Source organism: Stigmatopora argus, chromosome 13 (genome assembly GCF_051989625.1).
Source record: "Stigmatopora argus isolate UIUO_Sarg chromosome 13, RoL_Sarg_1.0, whole genome shotgun sequence".
In the NCBI taxonomy this organism is placed as follows: Eukaryota; Metazoa; Chordata; class Actinopteri; order Syngnathiformes; family Syngnathidae; genus Stigmatopora; species Stigmatopora argus.
In genome coordinates this window covers 4,539,327-4,559,510 of record NC_135399.1, presented here as the reverse complement: position 1 = coordinate 4,559,510, position 20,184 = coordinate 4,539,327, and the positions used below count along the sequence as shown (strand labels likewise).

Here is a 20,184-nt window from a genome sequence, read left to right as displayed (position 1 = left end):
AAACACATTGCCGCCACCTACGGTACTGGAATGTTCACCGTCAAAGCAGTTTATACATGCGTACTAGTACCATATACGTACTACTCCGAGGGATGCTTTTGAGAAAAATCATGATAATAATAATAAAACAACAATAATAAAATTAATATATTTCCTGTTTAATTTAAACTTTTTAGGATGCCCTGGGTATTTTGTGTGGTGTATAGTAATTCTTTTCAGCACAAAGTATTTTTTGTGAACTGGTTATATTACACTTTAAGTTATTACGTTAATGTTGTAGGTCAATAAATAAAAATAAATAAAAAAAATGCATTTATTAAATGAAGTGATCAGTACCATAATATTCGATTCCAGGCTGTGCTGCATGTGTTGCTGTTGCGTACGGAATTATGATGAGGAAAAATATCTGTTTAAGTATCTCAAATAAATGAAGAATACCTGATTCTCAATAAAGACATTTTTTTTACATTTCATCCAAAATAAAACTTAGTGGCTCCAGCTGTCATACTTGTTTCCTCGCCAACGCAATACGGTAAATTAACAGAGAGGGCAGTATAGCGTTCTGCGTGCGTTTACCCTGCCTAAAATAACTACTAGAAAAAGAAAATTGGGATGTTTATTTCCTGAAAGGTTAAGTTAATAACTGCATCTTTAACGCTACTGAAGATGTATTCAGGCTCTTTTGTAATCAATTTTAGAATTTGAACGTTCCGTCTTCCAAGTCATCTGTTGGAGGTAGGAATTTATAAATGAGAATGAGAACCAAAGCCTGAGAAAAGTAGAACGCGGACAAGTAAACTTAAGAGACATGAGACGTACCCTACATACTTGGTGGTCGTGCAAGGGCAGCCAGGAATCACAATAGTAACGTGTACCAAATCGACGACCTAAAACATAAAAAAACTGGTAAAAGGACATCGGACTGGTCAACTTTGGCCGTTGTTTTGGTCGTTCAGCTATCAAGGATAGACAGTTGGTCAATGGAAACCAAATGTTCTTTAATTGCATTGGTTAAAAACTCCTCATTTTTTGAACATGTCCCGAGGTCAGGTGTTTTTTATTAATTATAAAAAATCAATTCGGTGTTAACTTCGTACGAGAAATTGTTTTGTCTAAATCTTTATCTATGTCCATTTATGTTACAAGTCTCTCAGAGGCATGGAAAATGTTGTAATTGCAGTTTCTAACTTGTGATTTTTTGGGGGAGGATACACGCACCCACACCCAATCATAGATCACAAACAGACAGTTCGCCTCCAAAATTATTGGAAGAGAAAATTCAAGTTTAATGCCTTTGTTTTGTTGTATACAAGCGATTTAAATACGTTGCAAAATTACTCATATGTAGGTAAAGTACTAATAAACAGCATTTGATGGCATGTTCCACATAATGTGTAATAACTTACTGTTTATTATCACTTTCTCTAATCGTACAGGTATCCAGCTGCAAACTGCAAGAGGAGGATGGCAACGGTATGTTTAGTGTTTATGATGGTTCCATTACATGTAATAGGTAGAGCAAGGTGTATGTGCCATCAGAAATGGATACAGAATTTCTAATCTCAGTTTCAATCATTAAACTTGAATTTGAAATGCTTAACTTGATTAGTTGACATAAAGAACTGAGAATTATGCGTAAAATAAGTGATTATGGCTCGTGTTTAAACCACTGCAGCAAACTACCCCCAAATTTGCACTGTAGGCTAGGTATGCACTATATTTTCTCACCTTCAGCATGGTTTTATGTAAAACAGTGGTTTATTCTTTGTGTTATTGCTATGTTAAAAAAGCTAGCATCGATGACTTTAGGCATTAGATTTTACACCCCGTGCGACCCTTGTGAGAATAAGCGTGACAGAAAATTTATGATTGAATGAAAGAATTAGCTAGAAAACCGTTTGGAATGATATATAGGTATTTTTTTTCTGATCTAACAGCAGACAAGATCCATTCCTAGATGCACACTGGTGTTCGGCTTTGGTGTTATTCTATGCTAATTGTTTAAATCAAATTAAGTTTTTTTCATTCAGTCATTTTCTGAACCGCTCTATCCTCATTAGGGGGTGCATTGAAGACTAAAATGTGCATATGCTTATTTGATCAGATATTGTACAGTAGAACCCGGATTGCAACATATCTCCCTGGACTTAATTCTCTAGTGCATCGTATTGCCAGCAACATGGACTCCTCACATATTGGATCTTGTGGCTCTGGTAATCCCAATGTACCAAAGGTCGATTCCTTAAATGGTATGAATTTTCCCCTCTTTTTGACCTTTTAAAATTCATTACATTATAGCAAGGGAATGGAAAATGCCATTATTGCTTCATAAAAAAAGCCGTTCTGTTCACGTATTTTACGGAATATAATTCACACTTTTTCATAGTGTGATTTATGTCTTTTGTTTTATTTCACTCTGATTTCCATCAGCGTGTTATACAGTAATCTGTCGAATATCGCAGCTTCACTACATTGCAGGTGTTTTTCTGGGGGATTTTTTTTTGTATTTTCATAAAAATGTGAAAATCCATACTGAAACTCACAAGCGGAAGCCACTCCCCTGTCCTCCGCTTGCTTCTAGAACTCGGCACTGAAGTAAAAAAAATATATATTTATATATATATTTTTAAATAGGGGTGACCCTACTTCGCGGTTTTTCGTTTATCGCGGCCATGTCTGTTCTACATTAACGTGATAATCGAGGGATTACTGTATTGATTTATTTTAGGCTATAGTTACAAAATAAAACGTGTAATATGCTATTTTACCAGGGGTCTATGTTGTCTATTGTTCTCTATTTTACTTTTACTTTAGCATATAATGTTTATTCTTGGTTTCTGATAAATAAATTTTTTAAAAAATACTAAAAATGCAATTTATACTCCAGTGCAATTTATATCTTTTCCCTTTAATTGTGCGACTTGTACTCAAGTGCGCTTTTTAGTCAGAAAAATATAAAATCTCTTGACCAGTCTCGAAAGTAATATGATTTGCAAATGGTGAGGAACTTTGTATAGTTCATTTCAGTTCAGTGCAGCTGTGCTTGTCTTCTGTTTCAGGACCACTTACATTGCAGAATTATGAGACTATGGGACCTTTTGAAGTCAAAGACCAGCTGTACTTTATGCCGGGTAACATAGGTTTCGAAAGTCCTCTGCAGTTTTCTGAGAAAAAGACAGTTTCTGCTCTGCAAGTAACTCCATCAGGCCCTGCGATATCCACTGCAGGAAGGCTTTGCAAAAATATTTTTGTAAGTACAGTACAATACATTCAGGTTAAGCATGTATTTGGCACACAGTTGTGCAATTTATTTATTTATTCTTAACTTAATTTCAAATTGTACAATTCGGAGAAAAAAACATAACTAAAATTAAAGTATTTGGTCAATGTGAGATGTAGACCTCAGTGCTTTGCAACCTAACCTCGGTTAGCAATAACGGGTCAAATGTTTTTCATGGTTCTTGACCATATTTTTTGTATTTTAACCTACTATCCATGAGTTCATACTCTAGTTGTCACAGTTTTAAAGTGTGTGCACTGAAGACATGATCTTTCTTCTCCACCCACAGATATAATTTGGATTATATAAGGCTCTTAGTAGGCCAGTTCACAAGAGTGCAATATAGAGAAAGTCATTTTAAAACCACAACAGTACATCTTGTGGTTCAAAGGGAGTAACGTGTTGTTTGGGCAAATTTTCTAAAACACAATACATTCCACCAGAAGCTATGTGACTTGTCAAAATAACGATGCAAATGCAAAACATGGCCTCTATGCCTTAGCGGAGGTTTGGTATCGTTATTGCTGATGCTAAAATATTATACATGTCTGACATTTAATCATTATAGTGGCTGTATTCACTTGTCGCCAGTAGCTGTTGGTGGAAACCATTTTAATTCTCTAAATTTATTTCATCAATATTATATTTGAAATACTTTATGACACCAGTTAATTGGACGTGCCATCAATAATTTGTGGGCGATTATCACAGGTGTAAGTAATGCATACTTAATTACTTTTAACTAGTGTCTTTAATTAACGTTACTTTAGAGTAGACGTTTTCCTTCCTTTCAATTACAATCCAGGATTTTTTTTAAAATGTTTGTGTATGTTTGAATTTATTTGTGAACAGGATGATTCAGTCACGATTCAAAGTACAAATACAGCAAACCAGGATTCTGGCAACTCATGTGTGGAGTGTGTCATACAATCATGCCCTGAAAAGCTAAGGAAAGGTAATTCACTGCCGCCACAAGACATTTTATCTTCATTAAAAAAATTGGTGTATGATCCTAGGAACCATACATATTACTGCTTGAGCCAGTGGAATTACAACTCATGTACATACAAACTGTTATACACTCACACGTCGGCTCAGTGAAACTGCTCAGGGACCCTGTTGGCTTTTATTGATGCGTAGACTGTGTTGTTTTACCTTGTTTTGTCGCCGGTCTTTTGGTCGCCCGTTGTCGCGGTCGGGGCGACCAAAATACCGCGACCAAAAGACTGGCGACCAAAAGACGGCGACCAAAAGATGGCGACCAATCGACCGCACACGGTCTCATTTTATGTGAAAGTTATTTTACAGTGCTAATCCCTTGGGGTTCTACTAGTTCAGGGGTGGCCAACTCCGTTCCTCGAGAGGAGCTATCCGGTTTGTTTTCCCTATCTCTCTCCACCAACACACCTGAATCAAATAATCAGGATCAGTATCAAGCTTCTGGACAGCTTGCTGATGAGTTGATCATTTGATTCAGGTGTGGTAGAGGAGGGAGATATGGAAAACAGACCGGATAGCGGCTCTCGAAGACCGGAGTTGGCCACTCCTGTACTAGTTGTTCATGATGTATTTTCAAATGTGTGATAACCAGATCTACAAAACCTGTTTCCTGAGGCTCCTAGCTCTCAGGTGACAGTAATCACAGTGACTCATAAGACTAAGAATGATATGACAGGATGGAGTTCTGGCGTGGATGAAGAGAGAGCTCACTTGCTTGACAAGGTGAGCCATCTTAACCCTTAGATCAGTGGTCCCCAAACTATTCCAGAAAGGGCAGCAGTGGGTGTGGGTTTTTGTTCTAACTTGTAAGAGGAAACCTTTCCACCAATCTGGTATCCTAGAAGTGCAATCAGTCAGGTGCTTCTTTTTTCAGCAGAAACCTGGTTGGTTAACTGTTTGTGTTGGATCGGTTGGAACAAAAACTTGCTCCCACAGCAGCCCTTGGGGACCGGTTTGGAGACCTGCCTTAGATGCATGAAAATTGGAGTTCAGATTTTTCAATAATATATATCTTATATATCATGTCTGCAATACATCGGCTAACAGGAGTTGGGGTGATGAGGGGATGGAATGTCTTCTAGATATTTACACGTATAATCAACATTACATTAAATCACTGATTCGTCAAATGTCTTGCAAACATTTGTAGTAGGCTGATTCATATATGATCACGCACGCACAAAGGTGGAGTGCAGTTATTGTTTATTTCTGGGTTTTCTATTTTTACCCCGTACATACCATTTTGTACGATGGTTGAATGAGTTTTGCACAAGCATAGGTCTGTTTTCCAATCCTTGTTTGCTTGCAAAAAATGCATTGTAAAAAGGAACTGAACCAAAAAGTCTGGACCAAAGAAAGCAAACTACGGAAAATATTGGTGTGAATACACCCTAGAATACGACAAAACCCATAAAAAAAGTCAGAAAAAAAGATGGCCTGACAAAAAAAGCTGAATTTAAGATCCTTACTCTGTTTATTACCGGGATATTGCACAAACTAATTTATTATCCACTCTGTAGTTTGTTGAAGGAGCAAAAAAAATTTGCTTCATCCTGCAAAAAGAAGGATTCTGGGCAGACTTCATAGATCCATCCTCAGGCCTTGCGGTAAGACCCTTATATAAACTTCAGCATTCAGACACTAAAATATTTCAAAAATGTGCTGAAACCTAAATGACATATACTGAAAATATATCAAGAGTATCTGTTAGGTTCACCAATAGGCATTTCCAAATGCACACACAAATAAGAGGAAAAGACTGTCTTCTGGAATTTTCACTTGCAGGGAGAACTACCGTTGAGGCAACGTCCCAACTCCGTTCTGACCTTACACATCTTTTCTGTTGCTTTATTAAATTCAAGGGCCATGATTACAATGTACGCCTAAACGCTTAGGATAGAAACACAAGTGAGACGTCAAAAGTCAAAACAGATGAAGGTCTGGAAGTCTTGTGGAGTGTCTGTGGTGGATGCAGGTGCAGTTCAAGGTGTTCTGGATCTTCTTTGTTTTGTCCTCTCCAAGCAGTCCAAGGCGTTTTGGCTTCTCTTTGTTTAGTCTAACTGAGGTTATCAGGAGCAAAGCATTTGTTTCATTGCAAGCAAATATGGCAAAGTAAGTTTAATAGTAAAGCAAAGCATATTCTTCATTGCAAGCAAATGTATAGTATGAAATAAAATCCCGACATTATCTACCCAGATCTTCTTTATGCTCAACTCAGCGACATGCACGACAAAAGAAGTTAATCCTATTGGTGACTTAAAGGCCAGAATTTTAAGAAACCACGTACACAACTTGTATGAAACGAGCCAGTCTACCAGTGCTGAGGATGAATTGAATTTGTGTTGTGGGGGCAGCAGCTTCAATAGGCAATAGTTAAAATACGTTACTGAAGAAAAATTTTACACTTGAGTTGCGCTTATTTAAAATCTTGAGCGAGCATAACGTATCGGAAGTGTTGTTTTTTTAAAGTGCAGGTACTACTGTGATCCAGATTTGTGAAGCGTGTGTTTAGTGTGGCAATTTAAAATGCTCTTTTGGTAGATTTGACTGTTTTTCTGAATTGTATACATTACATAATACTTTTTGCATTAAACATATTTCACATTCAGATAAGCATGACAAAGATGTACCTGTATAATACAAAAAATCTGTTATCATTTAATTAACTAGCTTTTTGTTTTCCTTCCCAGTTTTATGGACCTTACACAAACAACACATTGTTTGAAACAGACGACAGGTACCGTCTTCTGGGATTTCAGATTGAAGACCTGGGTTGCTGTAGGGTTATTAGACATCCTTTGTGGGGGACACATGCTTTTGTGGGAATAATATTTAACAATGCACCATCCAACAGCCTTATCATGAAGAATTTTCAAGGTTTTTAAACACCTGCCATTTGCCTGTTTGTAATTTGAAATGTTATTTGCTGACAACCATAGTCTACAAAAATAAACAGTTTTCCCCTTATTTTTCGTACACTTTAGTTTTCAGAATGTTTTTTTTCTTTTTGTGATGAGCATAGAAAATGTTGAATCATAATTTAGAAAAGCAGTGTTTTGTGTATGGATCCATCTTTAATCATTTTATTAAATATGATATGAGGATTGTTCATTTTAAAATGAATACCGTATTTACTCGCATATAAGCCGCTTTTCTTGGACAAAAAAATGATGACTGAATCGAGGGTAGAGCTTATATGCGCATAAAAACTCGACATGCACAAACTGCAAGTTGACGACGCTATGACACGATGATGTCGATACGGTCATTTATTTCAAAATAGAGAAAAGATAAACAGATAAAACGCTAAACAAAATATATTTTGAAATCTATGAATGAAATTCAAGAAAAAAAAAACCACGTATCTTGCATAAAACATGAAAAAACTCACGTTCCCGTCACTGCTCGCTCGGGGGACGGCCATCTTACCTAGAGCAGTGCCGTCTAAACCTAGTTAAACATGCTCTGACTGGCCAGACATGAGTCGCCTTGATTTTGAAATAAAATTAAATTCCACGTTGATTTTTTTTCGTTTTATTTCTTGTTCGAAAGTGACAACTATTGGAGTAATATGAAACATCGAAATAATTGAGATATTTTGACATTAGAAGCAATATGGCTGCCACAACATTTTAAACTTCTGGTAAGAAACTTGTAATTTCTGTCATTAGAAAGCATCAGGTTCTCATCAAGATAGACTTATCTGTTTTTTCAAATTGAATAATTTGATATTTTGCATTTATTAAGAGAGGCATATTAACTACCTTATGATATTGACCCTAATAATGTGCTTTTGATTTATACAGTATCTCAGAAATACCACGTGTGATGATTTTTCTTAAAAAATTTCCCTTCAAAGTAACACAATTATACTCCCTATTAAAACCATGAATATGGAGGTGAAAATTGGGAATCGGGGCGGCTTATACGTGAGATTGTAAAATTCAACAATTTTAAGGCAATTTTGAGGGTGCGGCTTATATGCGAGTAAATACGGTAAATGTCTTATAACGAGCTCTGGAGAAAATTCGGTGTGTTCTGTCTTCGAATGAATAGCCCACCCTGTACATAGTGTCTGAAATGAATAGGCCACCCTCTACACGTAGTACAGAGAGCAAACGAGTTCATTCAGAAATAGCAAACATGTTTCAAGAAGAAATATTATCTTGCATCCTCAGACTAGGAACATCCACTGAAAAAGAGCTTGGATTTTAGCCTATAAATACAGTATATTAAAAATGAAGACAAAGGTAGTGTACCGTAATTACTCGAATATAACACGCAGGTTTTTGCAAAATAATTAATTCCAATAGTTGGGGGTGCGTGTTATAATCAAAAACTAATTTTTTTTTTTTTTTTTTTTTTTTTTTTTTTTTGTCTTGTTACATGGCCCTTAGCCTGGTGCTTTTTCTTGCCAAATAAATTGAATTGAAATTGAATTGAATAAAATAAATTACAAATTTTCGATCGAAAAAAGCATTGTCAAACTCACTTTGACGCACGGATTTTACGTCATCTCGTGAAGCCGACGCACGGATTTTACGTCATCTCGTAAAGCCGAGACCACCACTGCCCCCCTCTAGCCTCGTACCCGTCTCAGTTCACCCTCTCTCAGTTCAGTGTTATAATCAATAACTAAAATAAATTACAAATTTTCGATCGAAAAAAGCATTGTCAAACTCACTTTGACGCACGGATTTTACGTCATCTCGTAAAGCCAATCGGATGATGTGTTGTGGGAGGAAGAGGAAGTGGATGAAGGAAGCGTGGACGTTGATAGGATTCTCAACGAAGAGATGTATGAGAGGACAGACAAAGAGAGAGAGGAACTTTTCATTTGAAGGATTCTAATGAATAAATTTGTTTGAACAAAACAATCGTGAAACGAAGAAAAAAAGGTAAGATTTCTGATTTTCGTCAGCGGGAAATTTTAGGTGCGCACTATATTCGAGTACTGCGTTTTTCCAGATTTTTTTGGCCCAAAGTTATACCTGCGTGTTATTTTCGAGTGCGCGTTATATTCGAGTAATTACGGTACTTCAATATTGTACATTTATTTCCAGTTTGACCCATATTTGTACTTTTTGCTCTTGTTGTGGAAGTAACTACAAACATTTATTATCTGGGATGCTTATCTTCATGAGGGTTTTGGAGCCTATTCTTGCTGAACATGGGCACGCTGAACTAGTTGTCAGGCAGTTGCAGGGGACATAAATTAACAAGATAGTAGAGGTTGGAGCGTTTAAAAAAAATCAGCATGCGTTTTTTGGGATGTGTGAGAAAATCACAGCACCCGGATCAAACCCAAGGAGAACGTGCAAACTCTATGCAGTAGGTCAGAACCCTTGATTTCATTGCAATGAAACAATTCCTGATGCTATCAGCCTGCTGGTCATTGGCATAGACATCGCTGCTTAATTGTTACCCTGGTTTAGGTCCTTAAGCAGTGTTTTTGGTGGCCTGGACTTCATAGAGTACATAGCAGTCTGTACACCAGACCTGGGCAATCCGGTCCTCGAGGGCCGCTGTGGGTGCAGGTTTTTGTTCCACCCGATCCAGCACAGACAGTTGAACTAATTAGATTTCTGCTGAAACAAGAAGCACCCGACTGCAATCCACTGATTGCACTTCTAACATACCAGATGGGTTCTTATGGGTTGGAACAAAAACCTGCACCCACTGCGGCCCTTTGTTGAATTAATTACCCAGGTCAGCTGTACACCGCACATATCAATGCCAACTAAGCGCTCCCACGAGCTATTTCAACCTCTCCTGGTGCCTAGCAGGCCATGGTCGCCTACATGACTCCATCGGCACGGTAATAATGACCCTCATAGACCGGCGGTTCTCTGTCAAGTGGTGTGTCATCATTGAATTCCAAAAGACTTCGTATCTGACAGAGGGTCTCAATTCCCATCTCGGTTCTCCAAGGAGTTCTTTTTCCTCCTGGCAGTCTCGGTCATCTTAACATCTGGTTACCATGCAGAATTAAATAGTTAGATCGAGCAGATGGACCAGGAACAGTGAACTGGCCTCTGCAGCATGTTATTGCAGAGCCATGAAATATGTTCACTCCATGCCCAGGAGACAGGAGCGCCCAACTCTAATTTCCTGAAATCTGCCACTGCCTTTAGACTAGGCCAGGGTTGGCCAAGTCCGGTCCTCCAGAGCCCCTCTCCAGTCTGGGAAAGGCAAGCGAGGAGGGACAAACAAGGGTAAAAAGCGAACATTCGCACACATGGAGGAGAAAAGGAAATAGCAACCTAAATCAAACCTAACATTAATATTTTAGTTCTAAATTGGAAGATTATTGTGATCTTGATATATTAGAATAAATATATTTTATTGTTTTTTGTGTTTGCTCCATGGATAATTTAAGTTCATCTTTTTAATTTATGTGAAAGAGACATTCAGACATTGTATTATTTTTTTCAAGAATTCAAAATGGTCAAAATGTGTTCATTACATAGATAAAATTTAATTTTCTCTGTAGCACTTTGCGGATTTCATGAGCAACACACTAGTTGTTTATACAAAGTGTAAAGGTAAGAAAAAGCCATATATACATTGTTATCAGTGTCATTTTAGATACGATTGTGGGATCTAATCCATATACATTCAATAACTTCGAATTAGAGGAAGCACACAGAGTCAGCCGTGATGAGTTTTATCTAGCTTCAGCTGAAGGAGGGAGTCAGAGTAGCCAGCGCCAGGAGATACGTCTATCCTCCAGCCTGGCCAGTTTGAATCCCCGCCTGCCCCCAACAGATCCACCAGTTTTATTGACAAAGGTCATGTGACATAGATACAAACTTTAGGCGGGAAAATGTGAACAAAGAAATGGGCGTGTCATGGTAGATGACGCGCCCCTAACTCATAGGCGTCACGGACGGAAATTTCCAATAGGCTATGCAAAATTCTATTCTAGTGACTACACTAAATAAACCAATTGACTAATAAATAGCATAAGAATTCATTCCATACTCCACAAAGATGACAGCTCATCTTCCAAAGAGTGGTCAAAGAACTATTATGAAAGGGAAGTCGTTGTTTTTTTTTAGTTGTTTTTTTAGTTTTCCTTTCCATTTAATAAATGTGTTCATAAATAAATTCATTTTAAATGTCAAAAAGTATTTGCGGCTCCCAGTGTTATCTTTTCCGTGGAAACCGGATGAAATGGCACTTTCGTTGTTAAAGGTTGCAGACCCCTGGTCTATTTGATACAATTTGCCTCACCGTTTTGTAGATCAAAATGGATAAGTCTGAGCTGCCAACCTCCGTCGACCCCATTTCAGGAGTACCCTTGTCCCATTTCCGGAGTTTATCTGGAGTGAATGCGATTCATGCAAAATCAATATGCGCTGAAGTCGCACAAGACGAATCATTCGCCAGAACTTGCACTGTGTTAGCGAATTCTTCCAGTTTACAGTGCAGTTGAATCAAGAAGGCGGAAGCCATAGCGATGGTGTGAATTTCGAGGCATTTAAATAGGAAATGTGGTACTTTTCCAAAATGGTTGCTTCCCCCAAAAATTAAGGGACATTTTTTTTGGATTTACGGAGGTTGTCTGGAGGTTTGCCTTGGATTTCTGGGTAAACTCCTGATATTCCAGAGTAGTTGGGAGACATGACTAAAATGGGAAGATGTGTGGGTTTGAACCAGACCCGGGCAATTAATTCCACCAAGGGCTGCATTGGGTGCAGGTTTTCGTTCCAACCCATAAGAGGAAACCTTTCACTGATCTGGTATCTTAGAAGTGGAATCAGTGGATTGCAATCAAGTGCTTCTTGTTTCAGCAGAAATTTAATCAGTTAAACTGTCTGTGCTATATTTAAACTATCAAAGAAATCAACAAACGTCCGAGTTGTGTTCTTCATACTCTTAACCATACATTGATGTACAAAGTTGAAGATGTGTTGTAACAGCAGAAGTGTTACAGGATTCTCTTCAACTCACTTGTTGAATCATACTTCCTGTCAGGCAGTTTTTAGCTCAACGGTCAGACAGTTGGCAGGAACCTTCCTCATTCTATTGTAAGTTATTCTAAAATTATCGCTGCTTATTATTGTTTATTTAAAAGAAAAAAAACTCTTATTTAATCATTTGAGTGTTACTTAAAGTAAGCATATCTTTCATTTAGGATGCTGACTGATCGCATTCAAATCAGTCAGGGTTATATTCATTTGTTCGTTTAAGTAAGTCTATAACATTAACACTAAAGCTTGTTATGGCAATGGATAATCAATACAGTGCCTTTTGAGTGACTTTAAACTAAGACATATAGAATAAAACACTGCTGTTTTTCTGAGTAATGGAGTCTTTCTTAAATACTGTTGGTGGGGATTTGTGCAATAAAAGTAAAATATCATTTCAAAAATATTGTAATCTTGATTGCAAAATAATATACGTACATCAATCCATTGTTCCTGCATACCTTTTTGAAATGTGAGAAAATCAAACTAGGCTAATAATAATGAAATGACTGTCAACATGCAAAATTAGCAATAAAAAAATACTGTTATCACATGGTTATTCAATTCCCTACATTACTAATCTAAATCAAGAGATTGAATATTAGTTCCAGACAAAATAATCCAAGTGTTTCTTAAAATGTAATTCTGTCCTTTGAAAAAATAAGGCAAAAATATCATGGGTTTTGTGAGAGCCGGAAACTTCTACTTATGAAATGAATTGGTTCCAGAAGTGGTTTTGTGGGCGGTGCAGCGACTGAGTGGTTAGCGCGTCGGCCTCACAGTGGAGGACCTGGGTTCAAATCCAGGTCAGTCCACCTTTGTGGAGTTTGTATGTTCTCCCCGGGCCTACATGGGTTTTCTCCTGGCACTCTGGTTTCCTCCCGCATTCCAAATTCATGCACCGTAAGCTGATTTGGACACTCTAAATTGCCCCTAGGTATGAGTGTGAGCATGAATGGTTGCTTGTCTCCTTGTGCCCTGCGATTGGCTGACCACCAATTCAGGGTGTTCCCCGCCTCGTGCCCGAAGTCAGCTGGGATAGGCTCCAGCACCCCCCGTGCCCCTAGTGAGGATAAAGCGGTTCAGAAAATGAGAAGTGGTTTCGGAACTTGAATTTTTCGTAATTTTTTTAAGAGTGGCATTTTAGACACATTTTACATGTAAACGCTCTAAGGTCCCCAATACAATGTATGAAGTATCTAAGAAAAAAAGAAAGAAAATAAACAAGAGAAAAATAAAAATGAGGAAATTCTTTGATTTTCTATTACTGTTGAAGAGACGGTGTGTAGGTTAGAGAGTTGAAGGCAAATGTTTGACAAATGACAAAACAAACAACACTCCTAATATATTTGCTCGGAATTTACTCTCAACAACTTAGCTCAAAATTATGAATTCAAGAGAACTTAACTTTCTTGGGGCCTACGTATGGAAAATAAAGTTGCTTTAAGTACACTTAAAAAAACTCACGAAACAACGTGTTATAACTGATACGATGAACAGTGGTTAAGGCACACAAAAAGTATCATGAAGACGGCCTCCTAGCCAATGGGAGGCCAGTATTATGTCTGGAGACAGCCAATAATACGATAAGATTGTGATAGCCTTGAGGCCAGTGAAGCGTTGGGAGATTGGAGAGCAACTCCATTGTTCCAATTTCAAAATAAAATACAAGATACAGGAAGTGAGACAAAATTTTCCCATTTGTGCGTCTCGTAACCTGTAGAGACGTTCGCAAGTAAAGTTACCACTTTACAAGCCTACCACAAGTGAGAATTTACCAGTGGCGGTCCGTGCATTTTCTAGTGACGCCTTCAGCAAAAACTATTTTATGGCTATAAAACCTGTACTGCAGCTACAGCTGCGACACATAAAAAAGGACGACTTTCCCCGGGAATTTCATACAATTGAAATATTATTTAGGTATATAGCCATATTTTACTCACCAAAAATCCTTTTTAACTGTACACAATATCCATCCTCCTTTTTTTCCTCCTTCTTTTCTATCGCCATCGAAGCTAATGCTGAAAGTCGAGCCTGTCCTGTCGTATTTCTGGCATACGTTTTTATTCGATTTAGTGCTGAAAATGTTCGTTCCCAGATGTGACAGGCTTGCTTGCTTTGGAGTTGTCCGGCCTTTCTTAATGATGTCCAGCTTTTTTTCTTGAAAAGTCTGTCTTGAAAATGGCTTGAAATCAACACAACAATATGTTTGCTTGTGCAGCTCGCTTCAGATACAGTTTGGTAGCTCTGGCTCGTCCACTCTATCACTAGCCAATTATAGTTGGTGAAAGCGATGACGTATCCCTATGCCTGCGAGAAGGCAATGATGTATCCCTACGCCTGCGAGAAGGCATTGTGGTGTTGCCAACTCGAAATCTGATTGGTTAAAGCAACAGTCTTATCGACGCTTGTTTAATGCAGCCGAGCCTGCAGAACTGATTGTGATAGCCTTGAGGCAGATTTCTGACCCTGGCAACAAATAATGGCTGAAATGTGATTGGTTAAATGCTTCAATATGAAAACACACATCTGGAAGCAGTGCAACCAGGGGGAAAAGGAATGAAAGGAAGCTAACAGACAATTCAGAATTATTTAATAAGTATTCATGGACAAAATATAATTAACATCAGTCTGTGATTCAGATATTTCTTAGGCCAGCAGAGAAGGCCTTGAAGGCCCTGACGGCACACCACTGGAATTTACAATAAATTGTTTGTTGACACAATACTGTACTGTATATATTTTCAATTCTACAGTAATACCTTGAGATATGAGTAAAATTCCGAGCAAATATTTGCTTTGGGATACGACACAAATTTTGAGATACGAGCATACGAGACAGCCAGTTGGCCGAGACGCGAGAGGTTGCTTATGATTTCTTTTTCGCCGCATCTCCCTCGTCCAAAGATATCTACGAGCACTGGGTGGAACGTTTTTTTTGCGTTAGTCAAGAAAGGCAGTGCGAAGAAAAGGCGTATGAATATAATCGATATTAAGCACGAAAGAATCGAAAAACGTGAGTAGTGTACCCGTGACTGAGCTGGCTCGCCAATACATATTGAGAAGCAGGAGGTTCGCCCCGAAAGCCGTGGTGGAATACATTAACCTCTTTGCATTGGTTATAGCACAAGAAGATTTAAATCGAGTGTAACGTGATATTAAAACTTTTTTAATTGTGTGTGTATAGGAATTTAAGTTTATTTAAGTTACATTTAAAGTTTATGTTATGTTACGAGCGCGTCCGTCAAGTCTCTATCTCTCTCTCACTCTCTCACCGCGTTGTGCTGAATGATGTCTCATTTTAGTATTAAATATCATAACCACTAGTTATTTGTTACTTTGTTTGTAGATGGTGAATTACAACCAATAAAAATATGTTTTTCCATTGTAATATCCTGTTTTTGGTGTTTTTTTTCAAAGGGTAGGAACGAATTAATTTGTATTCAGTTCATTTCTATGGGAAACGTTGATTTGAAACCACATACGAGCTCGGTCCCGGAACGCATTAAGCTCGTATCTCAAGGTATGACTGTAATTGTTTTACATATCTATAAGGATCTGTCTGCTTAGGAAATTTTGAGGCAGTTATACACTGACATGAGCTGGATGTTGGTGTTCTATTCCATTTTCAGTTTTATTGTAGGGGGACCCCAAATTCTTAGCTATTGTAATGGAAATGCATTCGAATACTATCATACCCTTTGTATCAAGTAAACCTATCGTGTCAATGAATGTTGCTCATTTTTCTGTGTAGCTACATAAAGTTATCTTATTAGGATGTAATTTACAACACTCTTGATTGAGCCATACTTCCTGTGTGGCAGTCTTGTGTAAAATGCTAAGCAAGAGAATTTATGATTTCTTCTAGTTACCTTTTCAAAATAAATTTCTTATTACTCTTAAAGTGAGTAGAATTGTATGTACGTAGTAGGTAATTTGTTCAGTCTTGTATAGTTGTGCATCTGGGTAGACATGAAGAAAAAAAATGGACAAATGCTTTTGTTTTTTATGAGGAAGTGACTGTATTAACTACAAAATTTAACAGGAAATTACTCATGAATACTTTCATTTTAAACGCCAAATGTCAAACACATTGCCTGTACCCGCTACATCGTTTTGTGTCAGCAAGTCATGTGCTTCGTTGGTGTTGGGTTTTTTTAGTTGCTAAAATACCAAGGCCAGTGTAAAAAAAAAAACAATACCATTGCTCTCTCTTTAAAATATTTTTAATATTAGAAAAAATCTTGTTAAAAATGCTACATTGTTTGATTTGAAAACCAGGTATAATTCAGTATCTTGTGTATATGTAATAATTTGAGATGATCATACATTTATAGTGTGTAAACTTTGCATTCTTTCACGGCCTTCCAAGAAAAAGGGCCACTCTGATGTAGCCTGTGACAAAAACATCTATTTGACACCCATTGTCAAAACAAGAGTAATTTAGGGAAAATGTTACTTCCAAGAGAAATAACAGTCCACTATATATATTTAAATAATTGTGAATAACCAAAAAAGCTGGCAGGGTGCTGAAAAGTATTATTTATTATATGATCCAATGGCAATGTATCCTTACCATCATAGCCTATCTTTTACGAAGCACCCCTGCGACCTAAGGGGTTCAGAAGATGAATGAATCAATATTGTGCAATACAGTCTTCCCTCAATTTTCGCGACTTCACTTATCGCAAATTCACGTCTTTGCGATTTTTTTCTGCTATACTAAAATTTTTCATTTTTTTTTTAAGAAGTTCATAAGAATTTGAAAATCCACGCAGAAACTCGTAAGCGGAAGCCACTCTTGCTACTAGGAATCAGCACTGAAGAAAAAAAAAGATAGTTATGATAGGGGTGACCCTACTTCACAATTTTTTGATTATCGCAGCCATGTCTGGTGGTACTCAGACGTTTGGTTGCTGGACTTTTGGTCGCCGGACTTTTGGTCGCTGGACGTTTGGTCGCCCGGAAGGTTATTGATAATTACCATTTAAAATTGTTGCTCAAATTCCCTAAATACAAACTGCAAATTATTATTTAGTCATACTTAATGCCCTATTAATTATTAGGCTAAAGAAAAGCTCCAAATTTCCTGTACTTTTATTGTGTTTTGTTGGAGAACTTGTTAAGACCCTGACTGACGTCCCTTCCTAAGGGGACAACTCATGTACATACAAACTCTTATACACTCACACGTCGGCTCAGTGAAACTGCTCAGGGCCATTGTTGGCTTTGATTGATGCGTAGACCGTGTTGTTTTACCTTGTTTTGTCGCCGGACTTTTGGTCCCCGGACGTTTGGTCGCCGGTTGTTTGGGTCCGGGCGACCAAACGTCCGCGACCAAACGTCCGCGACCAAACGTCCGCGACCAAACGTCCGGCGACCAAAAGTCCGGCGACCAAACGTCCGGTCACGATGTCTGGTCTACATTAACTGCGATATTCAAGGGATTACTGTATTGTTTTGTTTTGCATTTGCTATTTAAAATTGTAAATACCTTGAAAATTATGGACCCAAGAATAAGAAATGTTCTTATTTTTATACCTACTTTGTTCTTATTATCTAATACATATTTTTAAACACTGAGAAGATGAATATGACTTGAGAGGATTGTTGATTACAGTAATACCTTGACATACGAGTGTCCCAACAAATGAGAAATTTGAGATATGAGGAAAATTGTGAGCACATTTCTGCCCTGAGATACGAGACAAATTTGTCATACAAGCATACGATGCGGATGCTAGGTGGTACTTTTCGAGCTGCACGGTGATATTCATGAGGAGAGGGAGGGGCTTCTTTTAATATGGATAAAGAAAGAATATACATTGACGCCAGCGGAAACCTTTAAAGCAAGTGGTGGCTGGTTCGATGACTTTAAAAAACAAACTGGGGATACACTTGATTGTGAGGCACGGGATAGCAGCTAGTTCTGACACTGAAAGCCGCGGCGGAATACATTAACACCCTCCTCAGTTATAGCACAACAAGGTTATATCCATTTTTAAGTGTGTGTTTCGTAAGCAAACTTCATCTAAGTTAAATTTAAAGTTTATTAGATGTTACATAGTGTCACAAAAGTGTAGCTGACCGTATCAAGTCTCTCTCCTCCACCATTAGCCGCTACCATCTGTCTCAAAGGTAAGAACTCCGCAAAGTGCTGTACACAATAATGTTACATTTTATTGCATATCATAACCACTGGATAGGTATTTGTTACTTTTTGAACGTAGGTCGTGAATTAGAACAATTAAAAATATGTTTTTCCATTGTTTTATCCTATTTTAGGTGGGGTTTTTTTCAGAGGGTGGGAACGGATTAATTTTATGCAGTTATTTTATATGGGGTGGAGAAAGTGGTTAGCGCGTCGGCCTCACAGCTCTGCAATCCTGGGTTCAAATCCAGGTCAAGTCCATCTGTGTGGAGTTTGCATGTTCTCCCGGGGCCTACGTGGGTTTCCTCCGGGTACTCTGGTTTCCTCCCATATTCCAAAAAACATGCATGATAGGCTGATTGGACACTCTAAATTGCCCCTAAGTATGGGTGTGAGTGTGCATGGTTGTCCGTCTCCTTGTGCCCTGCGTATTGGCTTGGCTCCAGCACCCCCCGCGACCGGATAAAGCGGTTCAGAAAATGAGATGAGAGATGAGATGAGATTTTATATGGGAAACTTTGATTTGAGATATTGACATATGAGCTCGGTCCCAGAACGCATTAAGCTCGAATCTTAAGCTATTACTGTATTTGAATTTGTACAAAATAAATATAAAGTTGAGGTTTGCTTCTGCTTCAAGTGTTAATTTAATTGGAATGATGCTAAAAGAGTCTCAAAGGGAAAACACAGGAGCGCGTAAAAAAAAAACATAGGAAAAATTCAAATGATCATGTATCATATCAATATCCATTCATCAACTTATACTATTTTGCGGCGCGGTTAACCCTTGCCTATTCCAGCTCACATAGGCATGGATTAAATTCTTGATCGGCCATTAGTCAATCAAAAAACACATAGACCAACAATCATTTTAAATCATTTTTACATTGATGTGAAACTTATTTGAAATGATAATTCATGTTAATTTTTGTTTTCTTTCAGGACATGTATCATCAGTTGCCATTTGTCCTACTGTTTATCATTCTGTCTTTGGCTCTAAAGGGTAAGTTAAAAACATTGATTCATTTTCAATATGCCTCATTCTCAATACAGTCGTGGGGGGTGCTGGAGACTACCCCAGCCAACTGGGAACATACTGAATTGGCAGCCAGCCTATCGCAGGGCACAAAGAGATGGACAACAATTCATTCCTACACTCATACTTATGGGCAATTTAGAGTGTCCAATCAGCCTACCATGCATGTTTTTGGAATGTGGGAGGAAACCGGAATACCCGGAAAAACCCATGAGAACATGCATACTCCACACAGGTGGACCGACCTGGATTTGAACCCAGGATTCCAGAGCTCAAGCCGCCGGTCCACCCACACAAATAGTAAATAAAAAATTTGTGGCCCGTTGACCGAGTGCTTGGCACGTTGGCCTCTGAGTAGTGAGATGGAGGCTTCAATCCCAGGTTCGGACCTTCCTGTGTACAGTTTGCATGTTTTCCCTGGGCTTGTATGGGTTTTCTCTGGGTACTTTGCTTTCCCTCCAAATCACAAAAACATGCCAGGTAGAATGTTTGAACTCTAGGTATGAGAGTGAGTGTGAATGGTTGTCTGACTCCTTGTGCCCTCCGATTGGCTGGTCACCAAGTCAGGGTGTGCCCTGCTTGGTGCCCATAAGTTGGCTGGGATAAGCTCCAGGAGCCCCTGCGACCCTTGTGAGGATGGGTGGTATGGAAAATGAATGAATATTAAAAATGTAAGCATTGATTCAAAACATTCTTTAAATCCAGGCAGACACACCACGATCAAAACCATCCATCCCCACTACAC

General features: G+C 38.3%; 2 protein-coding genes across 2 annotated transcripts in view; both read left to right on the top strand.

Moving 5' to 3' along the window:
- Nucleotides 1-583: 583 nt before the first annotated feature.
- mmadhcb (metabolism of cobalamin associated Db) lies at nucleotides 584-7,255 on the top strand. The gene is made up of 8 exons (XM_077616771.1): nucleotides 584-735; nucleotides 1,437-1,473; nucleotides 2,105-2,249; nucleotides 3,060-3,250; nucleotides 4,133-4,235; nucleotides 4,872-5,002; nucleotides 5,800-5,886; nucleotides 6,970-7,255. Exons 2-8 carry the CDS (start codon nucleotides 1,465-1,467, stop codon nucleotides 7,162-7,164), a joined length of 861 nt encoding a protein of 286 aa, XP_077472897.1. The 5' UTR covers nucleotides 584-735; nucleotides 1,437-1,464; the 3' UTR covers nucleotides 7,165-7,255.
- Nucleotides 7,256-7,414: 159 nt separating this feature from the next.
- Nucleotides 7,415-20,184, top strand: part of itgb2 (integrin, beta 2) — a 30,188-nt gene continuing 17,418 nt past the window's right edge. The window contains exons 1-2 of the mRNA XM_077616770.1: nucleotides 7,415-12,312; nucleotides 19,346-19,406. Coding sequence (XP_077472896.1) covers nucleotides 19,349-19,406 — 58 coding nt within the window. The 5' untranslated portion in view covers nucleotides 7,415-12,312; nucleotides 19,346-19,348. The remainder of the gene's footprint in view (nucleotides 12,313-19,345; nucleotides 19,407-20,184) is intronic.

Bases quoted from the DNA above. Each gene is read 5' to 3' on its own strand.
- mmadhcb (XM_077616771.1), top strand. The intron at 2,250-3,059 runs GTATGAATTTTC...CTTCTGTTTCAG, and splicing joins AAAGGTCGATTCCTTAAATG to GACCACTTACATTGCAGAAT. The intron at 5,887-6,969 runs GTAAGACCCTTA...TTTCCTTCCCAG, and splicing joins ATCCATCCTCAGGCCTTGCG to TTTTATGGACCTTACACAAA.